This window comes from Gymnoscopelus braueri, assembly GCF_963280865.1.
Source record: "Gymnoscopelus braueri genome assembly, chromosome: 10".
Taxonomy (NCBI): domain Eukaryota; kingdom Metazoa; phylum Chordata; class Actinopteri; order Myctophiformes; family Myctophidae; genus Gymnoscopelus; species Gymnoscopelus braueri.
The window spans coordinates 34,435,866-34,459,784 of record NC_137611.1 but is presented as its reverse complement, the minus strand read 5'-3'; the positions used below and the strand labels follow the sequence as shown (position 1 = coordinate 34,459,784).

Genomic DNA, 23,919 nt, shown 5'->3' with positions numbered 1-23,919 from the left:
TCTGGTGAAATGATGATGTCAAAAATAGGAGGAAAAAAAGTCGCACCATATGCAGTATTTGGCGTTTTGACTCTTAGGCCTTCTACAGAATCAACAAATGAACTGATTAAGTCAGACATGTTGCCTATCTGTTACACACATGTGTTCAGAAAAACCTCACCATTGCCTGACTCTTTGTTTCAGCTGTACTTAATTGCACAGACAGCTGTGTGTGTGTGCGTGTGTCCTGTCCATCACACGCACACACATGTAGGGGTTGCTTCTCTCTCCCCTTTTCTGTACGAGTGTGAGGCTGTCCATCTGTCACTTAAGACCTGTGCCTGTGCGCGTGTCCATCTGTCACTTGCGTCCTGTCTGCAAGGCACATGTGTATGTGGCTGGGCTGTCTATCCAACTGCACGACAGTGTGTATGTATGTACGTGTGTGTGTGTGTGTGTGTACGCACACACGTGAACCAGTGACAGGTCTGACAGCCATCTTATTTACACCTGCCCCAATTCCTACAAGCGCTCCACTGGACTAGTATGGTCTGTCTGGACGTGTGTGTGTGTGACACAGGCCTAGCTAGCATCAGTCGATAGACATCTTATTCAGGTACTCTACTGGTTTGCGGACTAGACTTCCAACGGCAGCAGCTCTCACTGCGTTGACATTCTTGTGTCAATTCGCCAAAATTGGACCTTTTCCTACTGGCGGATCTTCTGGGACTCAACGTTTACAACCCTGCTCTGCCTCTCCTTAATTCATCCCTCAATCCACTGGAGAAAAAAGGAGGGGGGGGGGGGGGGGAGTGTAGAGGAAGGAACAGAGAGACTAAGCACTGATGGACTAAAAGCTGTCATGAAAAGGGAGGGGATAAAACACGGCAGCAATGCTGAGCACTTTTACAACTGGCCCATGGTTTTTATTGTTCAAATAAAAAGGACCTTTTAACTTTTATTTGGTCCCGGTGGCCGAGGGGAACATATGGGAACAATGGCCGCGCTGCGTAAATCTGACTTGGAGCTTCTCGGGGTACAACTTAATGCATACACTCAGAAGGCATACAGGTACTGATACAGTACGTAAAAATGTTGTCTCGTCTTGCATGTGGACGTAACTACAGTAGAACAGGGTTCATTCTGTCAGGATGAACGTGAGGCCAAAGCTGGATGTGTAACTTAGTTGCGTGCCGGTGTCGCACACCAGAAATTGCAGATCTACAAGCTCACAACGTGTCACAGCACGACGCGTTGTGAGCTTGTAGATTTCTGTGCACGACAACGGCACGCAACTACGTAGTAATCACCCTTAACCCATTAAGACCTGGAACGCATCTGTCATTTTTTTATTTGAGCTAAAAAGCATTATTTTACACTTTGGCTATTCAAAAATAGCAGATATACAAGCTCATAGCGCGGCACCGAGTGCCGCACTATGAGCTTGTAGATCTGCTATTTTTGAAAAATAGTGAAAATGTGTGCAAATGTTTGAATATATACATTTTTAAAGCGAACATTTTTAACTAAAATCTTTGTTTCTGGGGGTCCCTGGAACAACGTATTTTGAGAGGGGGATCCGGGGCCAAATACATATAATTCTGGGGGTCCTTGACATGAAAAATATTGAGCACCACTGATATAGACACATACGTTTTTCAGAATACTGTTGGGATTTAGGAGACATGTAGAATCGGCTTCAGGTCTTAATGGGTTAAGGAACTGTATGGTCAGCTCATTGTTTGTGGATCTCGATGGTTTAGTCAGGTGAAAATGCATGACACGCACGAAAAAACCCAATTAACAGACCACGAGAGACACCATCTTTCCCAGAATGCACCGTTAAACCCAACCAGGCGAGCAGAGCAACACAGGTGTTAAGTTGTGAACGACGCAGAGAGCTTTTCATCAATCTGAAGTGAACGAGTGACCAAAATGGCTGGCCGAACAGGGTAGACAGATGACTCCTGACCACTAATGTGAGAGAGAGAGAGAGAGAAATCATTGTTAATCTAATCAATTGATCAACCTGTGGATGCTGTGGCCAGGTGGTCAGGGAGAAGGGGCTGGTGGTGGGGAGTCTTGGTTAGACCACTGGGAGGAGCTGAGTTGTATTGGGTGGAGAGAATGGTGGATGATGCTGGCTAAGGATACAAATCTAGTTTTAAGATGTACTAGTTCTGGTTTAGGGATTAAGAGAATTGTGAGAATATGAGAAAAATCTTTGTAATTATATACTTCCACGAGTTTCATTTCATACATATGTCTTGTGAGAAAAATAGATATTTGAAAATGAGAACAATATTGTACAATATGCTAAAGCAAAAATGCGACAAAAAGTCTTCCCTTTGTTGTTGTGGAATCCGATCATTAGTGAATATGTTTGTCGAGGACTGAGTAGGTATATCCATTTTGATATATTGGAATTTTACCATTTGTTGTACAAACATGTACGTTACCATGAATTATGAATACAAATGCTTCATGGTGTTCAAGAAAGCTTGAATTTATTACTTATTTATTCAAAGGGACAAAAATAAATCTCTTCATACATTAGGGGTAACCACCACATAAAAAGCCTTACTTATAGGTAGGTACAGTAACAGAATTACAACGTTTTTTATTTGGAGATAGATATACATTCTGCTCTTATTGTGAAACTGGACTTCACAGCAAGACAGACACCCAGAGAAGATCCTTTAAACAGTGGTAAACCGTTCCACCTCAGACGACAGACATTTTCTTTATAGACAAATAAGTACGGCTTAACTCACACACCTGGATAACCTGGTGGGTTCGAGTGCACGCTACCATACATGGCTGTGATCGGGTCATTGCGTGGTCTTCACTTTGCCTGTCATGTGTAGGGAGTAATATATGTGGTGTGGTCTTGGCGCGCGCACGTGTGTGTGCATGTGTGTGCCGTGCATGCTCCCAGTGCTACTATCTGTCCCTCTAAGCAGTCTTGGCAGGCCAATCTAATCTGGCCATGGAAAGGTCAGCCCCACTATAACTGCCTTTCACTCACATTATGCACGCTGATGCACACTCCCCTCTTCCTCTCGCTCCTCCTTTCCTGTGGTTTTTTCCCCCTCTTATACGCCTTTCCTTTCTTCACTTCTATTCTCTACCTTAGTTTTTTTATTCTCCGTTATCATTTTCCTTCCCTTTATCCTCTCTTTTCTTCCCATCCCTTTATCCTCTCTTGTCCTCCTTCTACTGGATCCCTACAGCGTCCCTAATCTTGGGCAAAATAATCCCCTAAAATAGCCAATCTACAAGCTTGAAGATCGGCTGTTTTCGGCTGTTTTGGTGTAAATGGAAAATCAGTGTGTACCTAGTGCAGAGCCTTGGAGGAACCCTGTCATCTAAGTATAGGCTTTAAGTGGTGAACTACTCTCGATCTCTGTTCTTCATTTTTGTTCCTACATGAATAAATCTCTTGACTCGTGTACCAGCACACACACACACACACACACACACAAATGGCCAAACTCCTAAATGGCATCTCTGCTTGCATCTCTCATTACCATAACCTCTCTTCAAACATGTCTGACTCTCGACATTGCCAGCTAGCTACACGTGTTCCGTGCCGCGTTGACATGTTTCTTGGCGTTGACGCGCTCCGTCACCATCTACAGGAGGAGAGGGCAGGATCAAAGGGAAGCTGTCGGAGCGGCTGGGATCGAACCAATAGGCTGACCTCACCCACGCACCCCGTTGCCGTAGCAATTATCAGCGCGCACGGGGAAACAGGGAGGCGGGTCACGGGTCACTGTACTAGCGTTCTGTCGCTCACAGTTCAGAGAGGGGGGGAGCCTGGCAGACAGACAGAGAGCGAGGAGAACGGGGGAGACAAAGACGCGAGAGGGACATCTTTGAAGTGCTGTTTACAAAGGAGGAGATTTCATATCCCCCTGGGCCATCTTAACCAGCCATAATCCCTCTCTGTGCCTCTCTGAAGCTCTCTGCCCATTTATCCCCGTCCTGTTATCACACCCAGAGATCTGTCCATCAGTGTGACGATCTGTCTGTCTGTCTGTCTGTGCTGATGTTGTGGGGTGGGCAGATCAGTCATGTAGTTGCGCTCACGGCGTAGATGGAGTTATAAAATCGTTGCCATCGGGCAGAAACCTTCCATTTCCATATTCAAACTTTTTGTGTTGTTTTTGTAAATTAATGCCCTACGTGATCCTTCTACACAGCGTCACACAGACGCATCAGATCTGCAAGCTTGAGACGAGGCGGGACGCGTTTTGAGCTTGTAGATCTGCTACTTTTGATGTTTCCACCCGACAGAGATGATAAAATTAAAAAAGGACTCTTTTGAAATGCACACATACACATTATAATAATGTGTTACTTTTCACTTAAGACGGACGGACAGACAGATCAACCAAGCCAAGGAAAGGCGGACAGAGTGTGTTCTCAGTCTGGGCTCTGTTGCTGCTCTCGAGGCCTCTGCAAAGTGCCTGGAGATGCATGCAGCTCTCCCCTCAAACACAAACACACACACAGAGTTGAATCACAAACCGAGCTCGTTCGATCTCTCCCCAGCCAGACAGCCTGACCCCCCCCCCGAAAGGTTGCCTGGTCCCACTCTGCCTTTATTCCCAGCTCTGTCAAAGGGAAAGAGAAGGATGGTGGCACTTCACAAAAAGAGGGATAGACCCCCCATCGGCCACCTAAGCATCTGACAATCCCTCCCGCCCCCCTCCCTCCCCCAATCCGCCGGCCTCTCTCCAGGGCCTGGATGGATTCAGCCCAGCCGCAAGCGTTTGAACCACTGAGGAGCTTTCCAGACAAATCCGCCTTCTGAGTGTTCTGGCTGTGTGTGTTGTGTGTGTGTGTTGTGTGTGTGCTTCTATTCCTATACTTGCGGGAACCAAAACGTCCCTACAAGTATAGTAGAATTTGAGAAATAATGCGAGGACCGTTTTCCTGGTCCTCACAAGATAAATGGTTGTTTTATGGTTAAAAAGATGTTTAGAGTTAGATTTACAATTAGAAAGCGTTTTCAGGTTGGTGTTATGGTTAGGTTAAGTTTAGGTGTTAGGATTAGAGTTTTCCCTAATTTATCCTTAGTCACGCACAGAAAAATAGCTGATGGATTTTTTGCCATTTTCAATGCTGTCCTAAAACAAGTACAGTAATACGTACGTGTGTGTGTGTGTGTGTGTGTGTGTGTGTGTGTGTGTGTGTGTGTGTGTGTGTGTGTGTGTGTGTGTGTGCCAGTTCAATGTCTCTTTAGTGTGTGTGTGCATGTCTCCTCAGGCCACCTGAGTTCTCTAAAGGCTCCCTATCAGAGTACAGCAGAAGGGTTCCGTCTGCTCATTAGACGCCCGGGAACAAGGGATGGATGGATGGATGGATGGACTGATGGATGAGACGGAGGAGAGGAAAGGAGAGGAAGACATTCTGCTCTTTACCAGGTTGAGATTTAAACATCGATCTGTCTCTTTCTCTCTCTCTCGCTGGCTGGCTTTCAGCGGGTGACAGAGAGAGAGAGACATGGGAGCAGGTGAGTCTCTTTATGCGTGTGTGTGTTTAACAGATCGAACTGGGAGAGGAGAGGTGGGACAGATGAAAGGAGAGGAGCCCAGAGAGTTGAAAAGAGCCTCTTAGAGAAGAGAAGAACTCTTTAGGTCCTTCTGAGCACACCTTGAGGGGCCATCGCTCTCTCCCTCTCTCTTTCATATACACACACACAAAGCACTGACAACGAGACAAACATATACTGGATTTTAAGGCATTGTTTGTTCAATGTTATTAAAGTTGGAGTGCCACAGGCCTATTTTCTCCTAAATAATGATCATTGGGTATTACCGTTACACAACCAGATCCACATTCTACCAAAAACTGTACATCTAAGGGATATTTTTTTTTTTAAGGATACATCCAACAGCTCATTACTTTTTCACCTTTTTCACCATATAAAGTCAGTGAGGAGACTATTTCGGAATATAAAAGTCTAATCAACAGAGCAACTATTGAAGATATCTTGACAATATTTGGAGTTGCATCATGGCAAGGTAACTACACAACCCAAAACCTCTACCAAAGTGTCACTGCACTTTAAGAGCTTAAACGCAACACAAAGCACTTCATGAGAGAAAGCCAAAGAAACTGAAAGTGAGAAAGAGATGGAACATTGTAGGGACATTGTGTGCGTGTGCATGGATCCGCGTGTATGTGCATGTGTGCGTGCGTGTGTGTGTGTCAGAGAGCAGCATCCATGCTCCCCAGCGACCGGCTCACGGGTCCAGCCCTATAATTGCATTCCAGGACCGATGTGTGCATGCATGCGCGTACACGCACACACAAGAGTCACCAACCCCCATCCACCCACCGCGGTGCAGACCACTAGGTCAATCGCCCGGCTAAATGTGTTTTCCTTCCCCTTGCTAAGAGGGCCGTGCCGTGCCGAGTCAGTCTGACCCCTGTCTAACCCAGAGGACCTGAAGGACCAGTACCACCATTATAGCACCTTGGACACCCTCTGAAAACTAACACTGCTACCACTGAATGACATGAAGGACAGAGGGGAGGGACGGACATGGAGGAAGACTGGCAGAGCAGTGGTTCTATAAAAAAAATCATGTCAAGGACCCCCAAAGCTATATGTATTTGGCTGCGGAACCCCATCTCAAAAATATTTTGTGCCAGGGACCTCTAGAAGCAAATAATATAATGTCTTGAAAAGATTTCAGGCGCAACAAGACATGCTGGCTTCCATGGAAACCAAATGACCGAGATCAGTTGTGGCTACTGAGAACGTGTGTGTGTGAGTGTGTGTGTGTGTGTGTGTGTACCTCTGAAGCCTCCTTCCAGCAGAGCAGTGGCTCTGATCCTCTTCTGCCCCGCCCACTCATACTCTTCAAAGCCCCGTCCATTCTCTCCGTCTGCTGAATCGTCGTCGCCGAACGCACCCTCACGCTGACACACACACACACACGTTACACAAAAGTTAATTAAATGTCAGACTAGATATATATGCTCTATTACCTCTCATTTGTTCAACTTTAAAGCAATCATAATATAACTACCGTACAAAACAGCAACAGTATGATACAAAATTGTGGCTAAATTAAATTAGCATGAAACACCTAGTTTTCAGGGCTCATTTCATGTTTCAGCAGTTATCAATTGATAACGACAGTTCATTATTAGAAGCGTTCGATCTAGTGGAGGTTAGTAAAAATCTAACTATTGGGATGGTCAGCAATCAGTAGGGCATGGAGGTAGATATAGTGGTGACTGGTGATTGATGATCATCAGCAGTTAAGCAACTTGCAATTTGCTCTAAGAAACAAGGCTAAGGAAGACACTGATGAAAATCTATAAGAAAGATTGGAGAAAAACAAAGAGAGAGAGAGAGAGACAGGGGAGGCAATTGGCTCGAGGCACCGTGTGAGCTACAACTACAGCAGTGGTTCTCAAACTTTTTAAATTTCAAGGACCCCCCCTTAACTCTGACAGTATACAACAGTATACAACCCTAACGGGTCCATTTGGTTCCATGTGTACACTGTCAGAGTTACAGAATTGTAAGGGTCAATTTAGAACCCCCCTCAAGGAACCCTGAGAGTCCCTGGACCCCAACTTTGAGAACCACCAAACTACAGGAAGTAAGTGTCTAGTCTACAGAGGAGGTGATTGGTCAGCATCTACACAGGAAGAGAGGAGTCGATAGGTTGTTCCGGGGGTGTCGGTAGGCGGGGGTTTGAGCCCGGGCTGTGTCACTACCTGGATGAGGCATTGTTCCACATGTCTACTCATCTCCTCCTCACTCCCAGCCAACGGGGCGTTGCACAGAGGACATACCTGCCCCCCATCCTCTGGTTTCCTCCTCTTCATCTTGCCTATGCGAGCTGAGAGAAGGGAGAGATGGAGAAGAGAAGGAAGGGATGGATGGAAGGACATGATGAGAGGGAGAGAGAGAGAGATATGGGTTAACCACAACAAATTGGGCTACATGGCCAACAACACTTTTTTTTGGCTTAAAAGGGATAGTTCACCCCCAAAATGACTTTTTTTTCTATCGATTAGTCACCCCATGGAGACATGAATTCATGGATATTTTTTTTGTCAGCAATAATTTGATGACCGGCAACGGTTCCGGTAGGAGACACAAAGGGTCTGTGTCTCCTACCGGAACCACTGCCTACCGGTTCGCTGGTCATCAAATTATTGGCTTAGGAATGCGACAAAAACTAAAAAATAACAATGAATTCAAGTCTCTATGGGGTGAACTATCCCTTTAATTTCTCTCCTCCAGTATAAACAACACTGGTTTGGACAACCGCTCATAATTTTGGGACTGTCCACACACAAACGTTTCAGGAACTCCAGTCACTCATGACATGAATGAATAGCCAGAAAAACAACCATTCTACAATTATAGCCCTAAAATAATACAGCTTTTCCTCATTATTTCAATATACTAGATGTGAGTGGCAGTGGCATTGCATGTGTCTGGCATCAGCATTTGTTGGCTCAACAATTTAACCTTGCTGATTGTTTCAATTGTATGCAGCCATCGAACACAATGCAATGCTGACATGATGGCAGTGGAGCACCTTTCACTGATTTAAAAAAGGGAACGTTCCCTGGGCCTGGGTGTAAAGGATGAGATGATGGGGCCATCTCAATGTTTTACAGTATAGCATAGATATTTCGTTGCCGTCAGGCAGAAACGTATTATCTCCATATTTTAACTTTTTGTGTTTTAACATAAATTGATGTCCTACTTGATCATACCACAGCGTCACACAAAAACATCAGCGTTTTGAGCTTGTAGATCTGCTACTTTTGCTATTTTTTTATTTGAATCCTGAAAAATAACAGTTTTGGACATAATGAGGTTTCCTACCGACAGAGACGATATTTATTTCATTAACCTGCTCTTCTCTCCCCAGCAACCCCACAGCTAAACCTATAATCCACACCCCCCCCCCCCAATCCCAATCAATGACTATCTGGTAAAATAAAGTTGACATAAACTAAATTAATTAATCAGGGAGCAACTATGAGGCTAGTTAATATAAATATTGTGCCCTGAATGAAAACGAACACACCAACAGCCTCCTGTCTCTGGCTACATTATTATCATAGGCTCCTCCACCTGATATGACACAATTATAACTGTGGATTTACATCAACTGACGGCTTCTTAAACAACTACATCTGAAGGGCCAGAACTCAGTCACAGCCAGGCCTGTGCCTGGAGGGTACTAAACAAAGATTGTCATGAGCATCTGAAGACGATGGGATAAATGTCTCATTTGGTTATGGGATAAACAAAGCAGATATTTAAATCATTACTGGGGGAAGAGAGTCAAGCTAGTACTTCCACAGCCTCTGAGCGATGCTAGATGACGACGATATAACCACTTATACACTGATACTCTCTCTTTGCTTCAGTTTTTCTGTAAATATACTTTTACTGCTCCTAGTATTGATGCTTTCTTGTACAGTATTGTATGTCTATATATGTCATGATGAATTGAATACACAGGACCACAATAGAAACAAGCTCTCAGGGCTTTTTGTGTTATCCTTTTAGCAATATTGTATAACTGTACCGTCTGTACTTTTTCCCAAACTGTTAATAAAGTATTCAATCAATGAATCAAAAATCACTTCCTCTCCCTTGTTCATCATAACTACCTCCTATCCTCCCTGACTGACACTGCCCCCATCCCCCTGTGACAGCCAGCCCACTCCCTTTATACACGCACACGCACATAATTAGAAATTTAACAGAGCAGAGCAGCCGCAATAGCGCCCCAAGTCTCTGTCGTTTTTTCTTAACTGCAAATGGCGCGCGGGGACATTAATTTTTAGCTGGCTGGGAAAGCAGTGGAGGCCATGAGGGAGCATCATTCCTGGACAGGGACAGAGAGGAGGAGGAGGAGAACGGAGGGAGGGAGGGCAGGGCACAAGATGTGTGCCGTAACTGCAGGGAAAGAAGATGGAAGGAGGGCGACAAAAAAGGCCTCCTCTTCCTCACCCGTTTCTGGGCTGACGCTAATCGAGGGGGGGCGTTATTAAATAGAGGGAGGAGAGGGGATGTTAATTAGGTCCGGCAGGGATCTGGCTGCCCCCCACCCACCCACTAGGAGGATGCTAGGCTCCAGATGAGGGCAGAATGGGAGGAACTGGGGGGCGAAGTTTAAACAAAGTCTACATTGGCTTATTTCACAGGCTCTGACTGAATGGGCATGAGTCATGACAACAGAGAAGCAAAACGGTGATCTGTGCGTTGTGGCTATATGTGACATACAAACGGTGATAGACAAAATACTGATTACATTTGGCTAGCTTTCGGTCCATTTGGTCACTGGGATTGGATGGAATAACCTCAGAAAGACCGGTGTTGGGTATCGTATTGCTTATGAAAAGCTTCTTTAGCAACACAATAATAACTTATTAATAGCATATCAGGACAAAGAGGCCAGTCAGCTAAGAGAGACAAGTCAATGGAAAGTGATAATTAGATTTCTCTCATCACTTGTCCTCAATAATAAGGACTATTGGTGTGTTTTGTGGGGGACTGGGGTTGATTTGATTTATTGATTAATTTCATTATTTATTCATCAGCTTTAAAACACCAGGTGCTACAGTATGTGTCTTGTGACAACGTTTAATAGTAGATTTACTAAATGACTTCAGACTGTCAATGTGAGCGTTGTAATAAGGCTGACAGGTGGGGACAATGCTGTTTTTCACTGATGATATAAACCAATAGTGTTCATGTACAGAGCAGGTTCTCTCAATGGACTAATGGGCTGATAATATACACACAAAAAAACATTCAGTCAGGTGGGTCGCTCGTCTAGAAAATTGCTAAATGTTAATGTCTTTAGAGTCATATCATATGATGACTTTAGCCTGTTTTAGATTTGTCACAAACACTGCTGCTTATGTATTTTCCCCTTAATAATTGGCTAATGTTAAACTTGATGTAATGTTTCTGCAGCCAAACTGCTACTGAAAATAAACAGGATGAAAATAATGGAACAGGCATGCATATTAATATAATCATAATATGCATACACTGTATGTATTGTATATATACTGTATGTACACTTATTTTATGTGTGTGTGTGTGTGTGTGTGTGTGTGTGTGTGTGTGTGTGTGTGTATATATATATATATATACTGATTATTGTGCATGAATAGTAGAATCGACTCACAGTCACTTCAACTAGTGTTTCAATTTCACTGACTTCCAAAATGAGAATTTATGAAATATCTCGCACTTTACTTGACTTGAACACATCACATCATAATTCCCATGACCCTCATGATTCATTCATAATGACTGCAGGTAAAATATGAATGAAAACAACCCATTGACATGTGAAGGATAGAGACATTATGAAATACATACCATTCAATCTTGTTTGCCTGTTTGCCCGCACTCGTAAAAATGTCTGCAAAAGTGGAAAGAAAGGAAACAGAGAAAATGTCCATTAGACAGTGAAAAATCAATATTTTGAGTTTATAGGCATATAAATAACTCTGCCGAGTAAGATTGCATTGGATACTACGGGCTTGTGGGGGACTGTAAACAAAACCTACTTCTCTTGTGGGTTGCACCTCCTCCATTACAGGGCTGTCAAGTTTCATTGAACCCTCACTTCTAGCCGCTCAAACTCACTTGTGCAAACGTCTCATGTATGTCTCCTGATATTGTTCATTACTGTAAATGCAACGCCGTATCCATCAATCTATATGGATGGAGAAGGATTGAAAAGTGGAGCCTACATCGTAGAATACTCTCATGCCCGGCGCCATGTTAGCTTGTTTTGATCATGTGACGGGAAGTGGGGAAGACCTCGTGTCATTTCGAGCTTTGGCCGCTAGAGGGAAGCAACACGCCGAGGCTCCAGACAGAGTGAGCTGCATTACAGTCTATGGTTGTATCGAATGAGTTGTGGGGGGAAAAAAGTCTAATTGTTTTCTTCTACAACAAAGATTAATTGTTACTGTTCAGATTAAACATTAAACAGTACTCATGGCAAAAGTGCTCTTATATCAAACGTTTGCAATCTTACTTCACATCAATTGTATTGTACAAAAATATAGATAGATAGATAGATAGATAGATAGATAGAAAGAAAGAAAGAAAGAAAGAAAGAAAGAAAGAAAGAAAGAAAGAAAGATAGATAGATAGATAGATAGATAGATAGATAGATAGATAGATAGATAGATAGATAGATAGATAGATAGATAGATAGATAGATAGATAGATAGATAGATAGATAGATAGATAGATAGATAGATAGATAGATAGATAGATAGATAGATAGATACATACATACATACATACATACATACATACATACATACATACATACATACATACATACATACATACATACATACATACATACATACATACATACATACATACATACATACATACATACATACATACATACATACATACATACATAGAAAGAAAGAAAGAAAGAAAGAAAGAAAGAAAGAAAGAAAACATAATATAGTATTTAGGCTATGTGGAAAGACAGATCACCACTGGTGGCACATTATTATTATCATTCAAACATAGAGTTGATGAATAAACTGAAGGAGAGCAAATTCCTTCTTCTCTCCCTTGTTTTTTTTTGTGCACGCCCCCACATCTAGGGTCTGTATGTGCTGACTGAAACAACAGTAGTTGCTGTAATGGCCACAGTGACCAGGCACATGGTTCAATCTCCTCTTTGCCACAGCCTCATCCGTCAGCCAGCCTCGACATGCAGGCAGACCGCCTCTGCTTCCATCCTTTCCTTATGTTCACCTCTCTTCCCTTCCTCCTCTTTCCTCTCTATCACCCATCCCCTCTCATTGCCTCTCATTGCCTCTCTCTCTCTCTCTCTCTCTCTCTCTCTCTCTCTCTCTCCCTGAAAAATAACAGTTTCCAGCCGACAGAGACGATATTGTAATGATAAACTAATGGCCAAGGATGTTTAGAACAAGCAATGTGAAGAGAGCGTGAGAAAGGGAGTTTCTGAGTAAAAGAGACACCAACGGAGGGAATGAGAGAGAAAGAGACACAGAGGGATTGAGAAGACGTCAGCAGTCTTCTACAAATAACATTTTTCGGGGGTGAAGAGAACCACCATTGACTTAATCATTTGTATAATATAAGGCGATTTCAGCAGTTTCACTTAATGAGAAAATCTACTTTATGGCTCTAAGGCCTTCATGAGCTGTGTCATCTTGAACGTATGGGCGTAACGTTTGCATGGACTTAATAGTTTCAGTTTTATGGTGAAGGAGGGGAGACCCACTTAACCCTGTGATACATCACAGCTATAGGAATAAAACACTACTGCAGCATACATTGACAGATGGTTCATCCCAGTAGTCAGGGAGGGCCACAAGGTTGAGAGAAGTAGGCAGGGATTACACTTGTGACCAGAGGGATACTGGTACAAATCATCGGGTATGGGTCCAGTGGGCAACTAAACCTTGTGGGCACCTCGATGTTAAATAGCCCGTTTATTTCCAAAACGTTAAAAAAAAAAAAAAAAAAAAAATGCATGCTTTGGAGAATGGTCTGAAGTAGCCTAATGTATGATTTGAAGATTCACGGTCCATCATTATCAGACCGAATTTACCCATCAACTTCTTGTTTATCCCCAAAATGATTTGCTATTACAGATTTTGTAGCATTTGTAACATATTGGGTCTTAAATTAAGACCCAATATTTCTGCAAATGCTACACATTTAAATGTAATAAATAATGTATTAGGCTACCCATTTCTAAAATAAATGTAAATATAAAATCTAATAAAATCAAATAAAAATAAAATGTAGAATGAATCATTTCTTTTTTTAAATGGTGCCCAGTGTTCTCAGCGGCCCACTATTCCGGTTACCCAAATCATCAGACTGGCCGAAGAATTACAACTAGAATGAGAACTATTTCCATAAGGACTATGTCCTTGAGCAAGGCATTTGATTTAACCACCTATTTTCGGGGAAACGTTTGGCGAACGTCCCCCAGAATAGGGATGCCGGGGTTCAAGTGGTTAACCCCCAGATGTTCCAGTGTTGTGTACAGTATGTGACATGAGACTGGCCCTGCAACTCTTCCCCCAGGCTGTAGCTCTGTAAATAAGAATGCTTTCCTAGTCAGCTCACTGGTTGTCGTTGAATAAGGATTAGTTCATGCTGTAAAACACATTTACCTCAGGGCAGTTTAAATCCATGGAGTTAATCTGGTGTGTGTGTGTGCGTGTGTGTGTGTGTGTGTGTGTGTGTGTGTGCGTGTGTGCGTGCGTGCGTGTGAGCGTGCACGATTGCGCACAAACACACAAAAGTGCATGGGTTGTCGTGCATGCATGTGTGTGCTGAGATGTAATTGAGATTAGGCCCTATTACTCGAGGTAAACTCTAGTGGGTATTTGCCAACCGGAGCAGGAAGGGCATTTTGCAAACAAACAAACACACACACACACACACACACACACACACACACACACACACACACACACACACACACACACACACACACACACACACACACACACACACACACACACACACACACACACACACACACGCCATTACCACTTGGACAAATCTCTACGGTAGATAGAAGAGATAAGCGTAGATATTGAGTTAAGGTTATTTAAAGGGTTGTGAAACCCTCGGCTGAATTTGTAGTTTGTTTTTCAGTTCAGGTAAAAAATTACAGCAATGATCACCCTTTAATGGAAAAAGCAGGGCATCAGCTTTAAATTGAATATAGGAGTATTCTGATCTTCTGATGACTGAGATGACTGCTGAGTAAACTGTGTGTGTGTGTGTGTGTGTGTGTGTGTGTGTGTGTGTGTGTGTGTGTGTGTGTGTGTGTGTGTGTGTGTGTCTGTCTGTGTGTCTGTGTGTGTGTGTGTGTGTGTGTGTGTGTGTCTGTGTGTGTGTGTGTGTGTGTGTGTGTGTGTGTGTGTGTGTGTGTGTGTGTGTGTGTGTGTGTGTGTGTGTGTGTGTGTGTGTGAGAGTGAGTAAGTGACCTGGTATCTGTCGGAGTGATGGGCATCTTCGGAAGACAGAGGCGAGACAACAGGGGACTCTCCTTCACGCTTGATGTGGACGGACAGCAGCAATGACTGGAGAGAGAGAGAGAGATAGTTGAATAAAACACACAAATAATATAGGGAACAATAGGATAAAAAGAGGAGGGAGTTGAAAAAAGGGGAGCAAATTCACATATCTTAAATACACAAACCATCACAGACCTTAATCTTTTTTCTTCTTCAATCTCAAATACTACTCTCCTTGAGTTCAAGATGTTGTTTCACACATTTCCAAACAAAGATACATCATTTACTCGTCCCTCATATGGCTTTGTGCACAAAGCCATCTGAATCAATCTGCCCACATTTAAGTTTGAACCGAAACAATCTTTTATCTTCTGTTTTTGTGTGTGTGATAAAGACAGGAAGCGTCACCCCTCCAGAATTAGTAGAGCGTTAGCGCTACGCACGCTAAAACACGTCAGCGCCAACGACAACAAGCTGCCAGACTTCTGTCTATAAAATACCTTCCACTGATTAGAGTTAGTGTTTATGGGATGTTAAGAGGAGTTAGAGAAGAAGAACTCATTACAGGGGAGGAGAGGAGGAAGGGTAGAGGAGGAGGAGAGGAGAGGAGGAGGAGGAGTAGAGGCTATGGAGAGGAGAGGAGAGGAATAGTAGAGGCTATGGAGAGGAGGAGAGGAGGAATAGTAGAGGCTATGGAGAGGAGGAGAGGAGGAAGGGTAGAGACTATGGAGAGGAGAGGAGGAGTAGAGGCTATGGAGAGGAGGAGAGGAGGAGTAGAGGCTATGGAGTGGAGGAGAGGAAGAGAGGAGGAGAGGAGGAGAGGAGGAGGTGTACGGACAGGAGTAGGTGGAAGGGTAAATGCCTGGGAAGAGGAAGAGAGGACCGTAACTATCCGACATTACGGGACACTTTGTCTGTCCATAAAGCTGTCTCACAACACTTCACACGCACACGCACACGCACACACACACACACACACACACACACACACACACACACACACACACACACGCCGATTCTAATACCATCAACACACACACAAGCAGCACAACCTGCACACGCAGTACACACAACACAAGACCCACTCACTGACCAAGCCAATCCAGTTAATTCCTCAAATGAACAAGGGAGTAACCGAAAGTAGACAAGTGAAAGAGATGGAGAGACAGAAAGAGCAAAATTCCATTTTTTACTAGTCTGGACAGAGACCCGTGCGTATGTGTGTGTGTGTGTGTGTGTGTGTGTGCGAGTGTGCGTCTGTGTGTGCACCTGTGCATGCGTGGTTGTGTCTAAGCACACGCGTGCCAGTGCGGTTTGTGTGTGTTTCTTTTTATACGTGTGCACATGTGCATTTTATGTGTGTTTTTATGCGTATGGGAGCATGTGTTTTTACAAGGCAGCTATGAAATATTTGTGTTTACAGTCATCTCCTATTAATCAAGCAGAAAGGGGCAGAGCAGAGGCTTAAGTGGTCGACAGCCATAATCTAATAATAATAAGTGAGAAATGACCAGCCCCCCAGAGCTGCCACGCTAAATTGGACATTATGCACGCTCCCTTTATGCCTGTGTGTGTGTGTGTGTGTGTGTGTGTGTGTGTGTGTGTGTGTGTGTGTGTGTGTGTGTGTGTGTGTGTGTGTGTGTGTGTGTGTGTGTGTGTGTGTGTGCGCGTGTGTGTGCGTGTGTGTGTGTGTGTGTGTGTGCGTGTGTGTGTGTGCGTATTTGTACTGCATGTGTGCACAGCCGTTTTGGCCATGAAAATTATTTGGACAAGACATCATTTTATGAGACTCGCCTAATACTATGCTTTAACCACATTCACCCTGGCTTCCCTTTTTCATTTTTTTCTTAAAAGAAATATATATATTTTTTTGTTTTTTTTAACATTTCAAAGCAGCTTTGCAGGCTCACAACATGTAGAATAGCCATGCATATTTTAGAATAGCCAAAGTATAAAATAGGCTTAAGTGGTCAAGTGTAGGAAAGTTAAATTGGTCTTGAAACTGAACCAGTCAAAAAGACATGAATGATTTGTACTTAAGACCATTGTGGATGCTCTTCAGTCAGACCACACATATAACAGAGCATGTCAGTATGCATGGGCATGCAGCTCTCACATTCTGAATGATCTGCTTTAGTCTGTATGTCAGTCTGAACATTTCACCTGCTAGAACTACCACCCTGAACATGTGCATGTGCATGTGCATGTGCATGTGCATGTGCATGTGCATGTGCATGTGCATGTGCATGTGCATGTGCATGTGCATGTGCATGTGCATGTGCATGTGCATGTGCATGTGCATGTGCATGTGCCCTGGGGGTTATCACGTATTCTTCCCCCTGGCATTCCTCTTCCACTTTGCCCTGCCACCCGGCGCCTCCATTACGCTCCACTCATAGATTATCCCCACGCACGGTTGGCAAGGGGTCACCATGGCGACAGAGACCCCGAGGCCACTAAGGAGCCGCTAACGGCGGCTGATAGCCGGCGAGGAGGTGCGTCGGGGTTAATCTCCGGTGCGGCCGGGGTGGGCAGCGTGACGCGCTGTAAACACAGGCCCCCATGCTCCGGACCAGCCCTCTCCATTCTCCACGCCGCCGCCACGGAATACTAAACACGTGCTCCCTGATGCTCAGGCACGCCTGGAGATGCCCCGCTGACGCTCACCCCTTGACCCCCTAACTCCACCGCTGTCTGGAACGAGCCCCCCCCCGCCTCCCCCTGACCACGAGTGCTCTTTTTAAGGCCTGGGTCACGACCTGAAGGTAGAAGCCACGAGGGAGGCTCCCCAAATCACCTTGGAGATCACAAAAGTTACTAGCTTATGGTACCAGAGGCCCCATTGGGCCCTGCAATGAAAGCAACTTGCAAAAAAGAATCCAGCCCAAACTTAAGCCCTATATATTTAATCTCACTGTAATTGCATATCTGCTAATTACAATACTTTTGACCATTATTTGTTATAATGTCACGCCCAAAACAATGCTTAACTCTAATTCTAGTTGTAAATACCTACAAGTGATATAATCTACTAGCCTGTATAATATACATACTGTACACTGGTGCTTATTGAGGAATATAGGAGAACCCTCTATACCTGCCCTCGGATGCATTTAAAATGTTGTAAATGAATACGGCTGGTGTTCTCTAAATGTCAGCCAAATAGTGGGCACAGTAATACTCCTACATACTGTACCATCAGCAGTACTATTTATGATGTACTGTAGTGCTGCAGTGACGTCATCTCTACCCACCACTCCTCTTATCTCCTTCTCTCTCTCAGCCTCAGGCATTCCACCTCTGCACTTCTCTCTGTTATACTGTACACTTCTTTTTTATCAACTTCATTCTTTCCTCCTGAAGCTGGTTGAAAACCTGCTTTGGAATGCGAGGTGTGTGTGTGCGTGCGTGCATGCGTGTGCGTGTGTGTGTGTCTCATGTGCCTACAGTATATACTGTATATCGTTGGCGTTGTATAACTCTTATGGCCATACAGTATTTAAACTTGTTGTGTTTTTTTACGTAAATGAACGCCCTACTTCATCATGATACAGCGTCACACGACAGCAGCAAAAGTAGCAGATCCACAAGCTCGAAACGCGACGCGAAGCGACGTGTTTTGAGCTTGTAGATCTGCTACTTTTGCCATTTTTTTATTTGAATTCTGAAAAGTAACAGTTTTGGACATAATGAGGTTTCCACCCCGACAGCGACGATATAAATTTGATATGATGAGAACCTCGCCAGAGATTCAGTGGATATGTTGCATTTTTTTTATTTATTTAGGTGTCATTTCAGAAGAAAAAGGAGTGGGTGACGTAGGCTAATGAACTTATGTCTGCAGACAAGACATCACGTGTCTATAACATGTACACCACCTGTCTGTAACATGTAGACATGGTCGGATGGCGTGGGTTTAGATTCACTCCTTATCAACAGATCTATTCTCCATTTTGGCTTTATGAATATGAATATAGTCTTCCACACCACACAAGATTCTATGAATGGTTTTGAATGACTCTATTGAATACTTAAGCCTTATTGCTTGAGTGTGACATAAAGGGCAATTCCCTGAATTAATAATTGACCATGTTTTATTTATTTTTTATGTATTAAATACAAAGAAAGAATAGAGCATAATTTGAGTCTATCTTACCTTAGGGGTCCCTGGAGTGATGAGACCATCCTTGGGTGAGGGGTTCTTACTGTGGAGAGAGAGAGAGAGAGAGAGAGAGAGAGAGAGAGAGAGAGAGAGAGAGAGAGAGAGAGAGAGAGCGAGAGAGAGAGAGAGAGAGAGAGAGAGAGAGAGAGAGAGAGTTTAGCGAGCAGTAAAGGCATACACAAATATGGATTTAAATCCTGTGTGCATGCTGTGTGTTGCATGTCAACCGAAATTCACAAAAAGAAAAACCCTAAATAAAACTTCCATCCATGCATTCATGTCATCTATCTTTACCAACCCCATTCCCCTGACTGGTATTTGAATCCATTACAGCTAACGGTACCACTGCTAAACAGATTGGCTGGATAATTTTTTTTATTGAAGCAATAATTCTCCCACATCACCCACTCACTCACATATACACACAAGCAAAAACACACACACACACACACACACACACACACACACATTGTGTTGCGGTGGCAGAAGCAGGAAATAACTGATTTTGCGGTGATTTGATTTGTCATTGCAGTGGGCCCTAGGCCACTGTGGACTTTGAAATATGTGGAGGACAATCTGCTGCCTTGTAAACATTATATTAGACACAGAGAAGAAGGAAGGATGGATGGAGGAGTAAAGAAAGAAAGAAAGAAAGAAAGAAAGAAAGAAAGAAAGAAAGAAAGAAAGAAAGAAAGAAAGAAAGAAAGAAAGAATTGTGTGCGTTTGTGTGTTTGTGTGCGTGTGCGTGTGTGTGTGTGCGCATGACGTGACGTGATTTAATGTGTCTGTGCCAGATGCTGGCAGAATGTATGCCCTCACCACTTCTGTTTAATAATACTGACTTCCAATCATTCATCCCCAATCCATCATGTATCTCTCTCTCTCTCTCTCTCTCACACACACACACACACACACACACACACACACACACACACACACACACACACACACACACACACACACACACACACACACACACACACACACACACACACACACACACACACACACACACACACGACATGTATTGTTGCTACCCTTTCATTGAAGCAGGTTTTTCCATGCCAGTTATTCTCATCTCTTTATGTCTGTCACTTTGACTGTCTACCTCTTTCTATCTTCTCTCAGCCCTCCCTCCCTCCACTCCTCCTCTCTCTGTCCCTTGGTCCCTTTGTGTATTTCACTCTCCTTCCATCTATTTCTCCCGTCTCTCACCCAAACACAGAGATGAATGTCAGAGTGGCGGCAGCGGGTTTGAGGTGACAAAATGAGACAGGGATGTCATATTTGCTCTGAGCCCTGTTAGCCCTCCTCAGACTCAGACAGACAGACAGACAGACAGACACACACACTTTTTCACGTCAAGGACCCCCAAATTGATATATATTTGGCCGCGGACCCCCATCTGAAAATGTTTTGTGCCAGCCAGGGACCCCCAGAAGAGAAGATTTATGTTAAATCAAAATTATTCCAAATCTTCCAAACATTTTCAATACATTTCAATAATAGCAGATTTACAAGCCGCGCAGCGAGCTTCTACATCTGCTATTTTTGAATAGCCAACATATAAAAATGGATAAAGTGGATAAATGATTGTGATAGGTCCAAATTTCAACTTGACTCAAAAAGTGCTGTGCACATTCACGTTCGGTGGTCTAATACAGTGTCTGCCATTCATACATATAATGTCATGATTTGTCTTGATTGGTTTATTAATAGAGAAATACTGGAATGCGTAATGCAATGACTGGTAGAATAAGCACGTTAGAGACACTAACATGCATGACTCAATGCACTGGTCGTGATGGAGCTGCCTGGTGTCCCTATTTTAGGCAGATCATTATAGGGCACACAAAAAATTCAGAAAATGATGAAAATTGTCATGCTACACGCTCATAATGTATTGATTGATTGATTGATTACTTTATCAACAGTTTGCAAAAAGTACAGAGGTACAGTTATAACAATAATGCTAAAAGGATAAGGGCTTGTTTCCATTGTTGTCCTATGTATTCAATTCATCAAGACATATAAAGACATGCAATACAATACTATACAAGAAATCATCAATACTAGGAGTAGTACAAGTAAGACGCGCGAACGCTGGAAGCGAACGCAGCTCGAAAATATTGTGTATTTACGGACTTGTAATCCGTGTTATTTCACTGTGATGTGTGTGTGTGTGTGTGTGTGTGTGTGTGTGTGTGTGTGTGTGTGTGTGTGTGTGTGTGTGTGTGGGGTATTGCATTGTCTAAATTCCTGCACTCTGGCGCCCTCTACATAGGTACTGCATGCACACAGACACACAGACAGACAGACATACAGACACACAACCTGAGCAGGGTTACATAGTAAGCTCCACTTGGTCGGAGGCGCGGCTTCGCCGCGCCTCCTTCCGCGTTCGCAACAAGTATATTTACAGAACATCAGAGGGGGTTCATTTCTTTTGGCAAGCTAGAGGACTTGTCTAGATCCAGTTGTAAATTGCAGACAGGTGCTCGTTTATGGCTTTTATGGTTTTGAAGGAGGGTAGGGAGTCACACTATTTGATGGCTGTTGGTTGGGCATTCCACATTTTGGTGGCATAATAGTAGAATTAATTCAACCCCATGTTTGTGCCAAATCTATTCTATTCTGATCTCTATCCGGGGAATGAGATCAGTGGAGCTCCCTCTGGTGTTGTGCATTACTCGTATCACATCACGCTACGTTGTGAGCTTGTAGATCGGCTATCTTTGTCGTGCCACACCATCGTATGGCAAAGTATAAAATAGGGCTCAAGTGTAGTAGTAATAATAATAGTTTGGATGGGTTAAATGCATTTCCTCATGGGGATTAATAAAGTATAACTGTAACGTATTCATGTCATTGGCTGAACTTCTTCTGATCCCGGCAAGGATTGTCTGTGCCATTATGTCAGTAATAAATGACAGACAAGGGCATGGTTAGGCAACATGCCCCTCCCCCTGCCCACCTAATAAGCCCTGTTGTCCTGCCCCCTCCGTGATTGATCTGTACGCCACAAATCAGAAGAGGCGACTGAGGGTTTGACGGGTTATAAATCGGCATACACACGCTGGGGTATCTCTCTCTCTCTCTCTCTCACACACACACACACACACACACACACACACACACACACACACACACACACACACACACACACACACACACACACACACACACACACACACACACACACACACACACACACACACACACACACACACAGACACCACACTCTCTGTTTGTTGGATAATAAACGCACTCCTTGCATCGTCATAAATTCAAAGAGGCCCATCACCGCTCATGACTAACTGTGTCTGGTTGCAGTCATCTTTCCTGTCTTTCTCTATACTGCTGTCCTGTCCTGCTCTCTCCATCTCTCTCTCTCTACTGCTGTCCTGTCCTACTCTCTCCATCTCTCTCTCTCTACTGCTGTCCTGTCCTACTCTCTCCTTCTCTCTCTCTCTACTGCTGTCCTGTCCTACTCTCTTCATCTGTCTCTCTCTCTACTGCTGTCCTGTCCTACTCTCTCCATCTCTCTCTCTCTCTACTGCTGACAGACAGACAGACAGACAGACAGACAGACAGACAGACAGACAGACAGACAGACAGACAGACAGACAGACAGACAGACAGACAGACAGACAGACAGACAGACAGACAGACAGACAGACAGACAGACAGACAAGAGGGAGTAAGAAGGAAAGGAAGGAAGGAAGGAAGGAAGGAAGGAAGGAAGGAAGGAAGGAAGGAAAAAGTGAAGTGCTTCTCAAAGTGTGGTCTGGGGACCCCCAGGATTTTTTGGAGGCGTTCAGGGGGTCCAGCATCAAAATGTAACCACTTAACTCAATTTTATACTTTGGCTATTCCAAAATAGCTCACATACAGCTCACAACGTGTTGCAATGTGAGCTTGCATTGTGCGCTTGTAGAACTGCTATTTTTAAAATAAAATAAACAAATCTTGAAAGAATGTGTCTTTTAAAAACATTGTTAACACAAATCTTCACTTAAGGGGGTCCCTAGCATAAATTTTTTTTTCAGATGGGGGTCTGTGGCCTAATTCATAATAATACATAATTTGGGGGTCCTTGACATGGTGTAAACATTCTTGTGCAAAGAATTGTTTTGGCATGCGTTCCATGTTTGATTCGTCCCCAACTGTGTTGGGGGACATACAATTCACGTAGTGTCAAGAAAGGTGGATATAATTGTTCAATATTTGTTTGTGTGTGTCTGCATGATTCTGTGCATAATGCACCTGATAGAGACAGAGACAGAGACAGACAGAGACACATAGAGAGAAAGAGAGAGAGAGAGAGAGAGATAGAGAGGGAGGGAGGGAGGTAGGGAGGGAGGGAGGGAGAGAAAGAGATATTCTCATGCAAGTATGTTTGCCTCTGCATACATACTGTATGTACTGTATGCACTTCTTGCATTTATGTGTATGTGTATGTATATTGTATGTGCATAGCTGTGTCTGCAATGTGTGTGTGTGTGTGTGTGTGTGTGTGTGTGTGTGTGTGTGTCTGCAATGTGTGTGTGTGTGTGTGTGTGTGTGTGTGTGTGTGTGTGTGTGTGTGTGTGTGTGTGTGTGTGTGTGTGTGTGTGTGTGTGTGTGTGTGTGTGTGTGTGTGTGTGTGTGTCTGTGCGTGCCTGAAAGCTGAACAGGGGCCTTACCTCTGCCAACAAAGAGAATAAACATCAGCG

General features: G+C 43.7%; 1 protein-coding gene across 1 annotated transcript in view; it reads right to left on the bottom strand.

The window, feature by feature from the left end:
• rnf220a (ring finger protein 220a) overlaps positions 1 to 23,919 on the bottom strand; it is a 146,211-nt gene that overhangs the window by 22,748 nt on the left and 99,544 nt on the right. Inside the window, 5 exon segments of the mRNA XM_080438998.1 lie at positions 6,792 to 6,915; positions 7,726 to 7,850; positions 11,375 to 11,417; positions 15,013 to 15,108; positions 19,199 to 19,247. Of these exon segments, the coding sequence (XP_080295124.1) occupies positions 6,792 to 6,915; positions 7,726 to 7,850; positions 11,375 to 11,417; positions 15,013 to 15,108; positions 19,199 to 19,247 (437 nt within the window).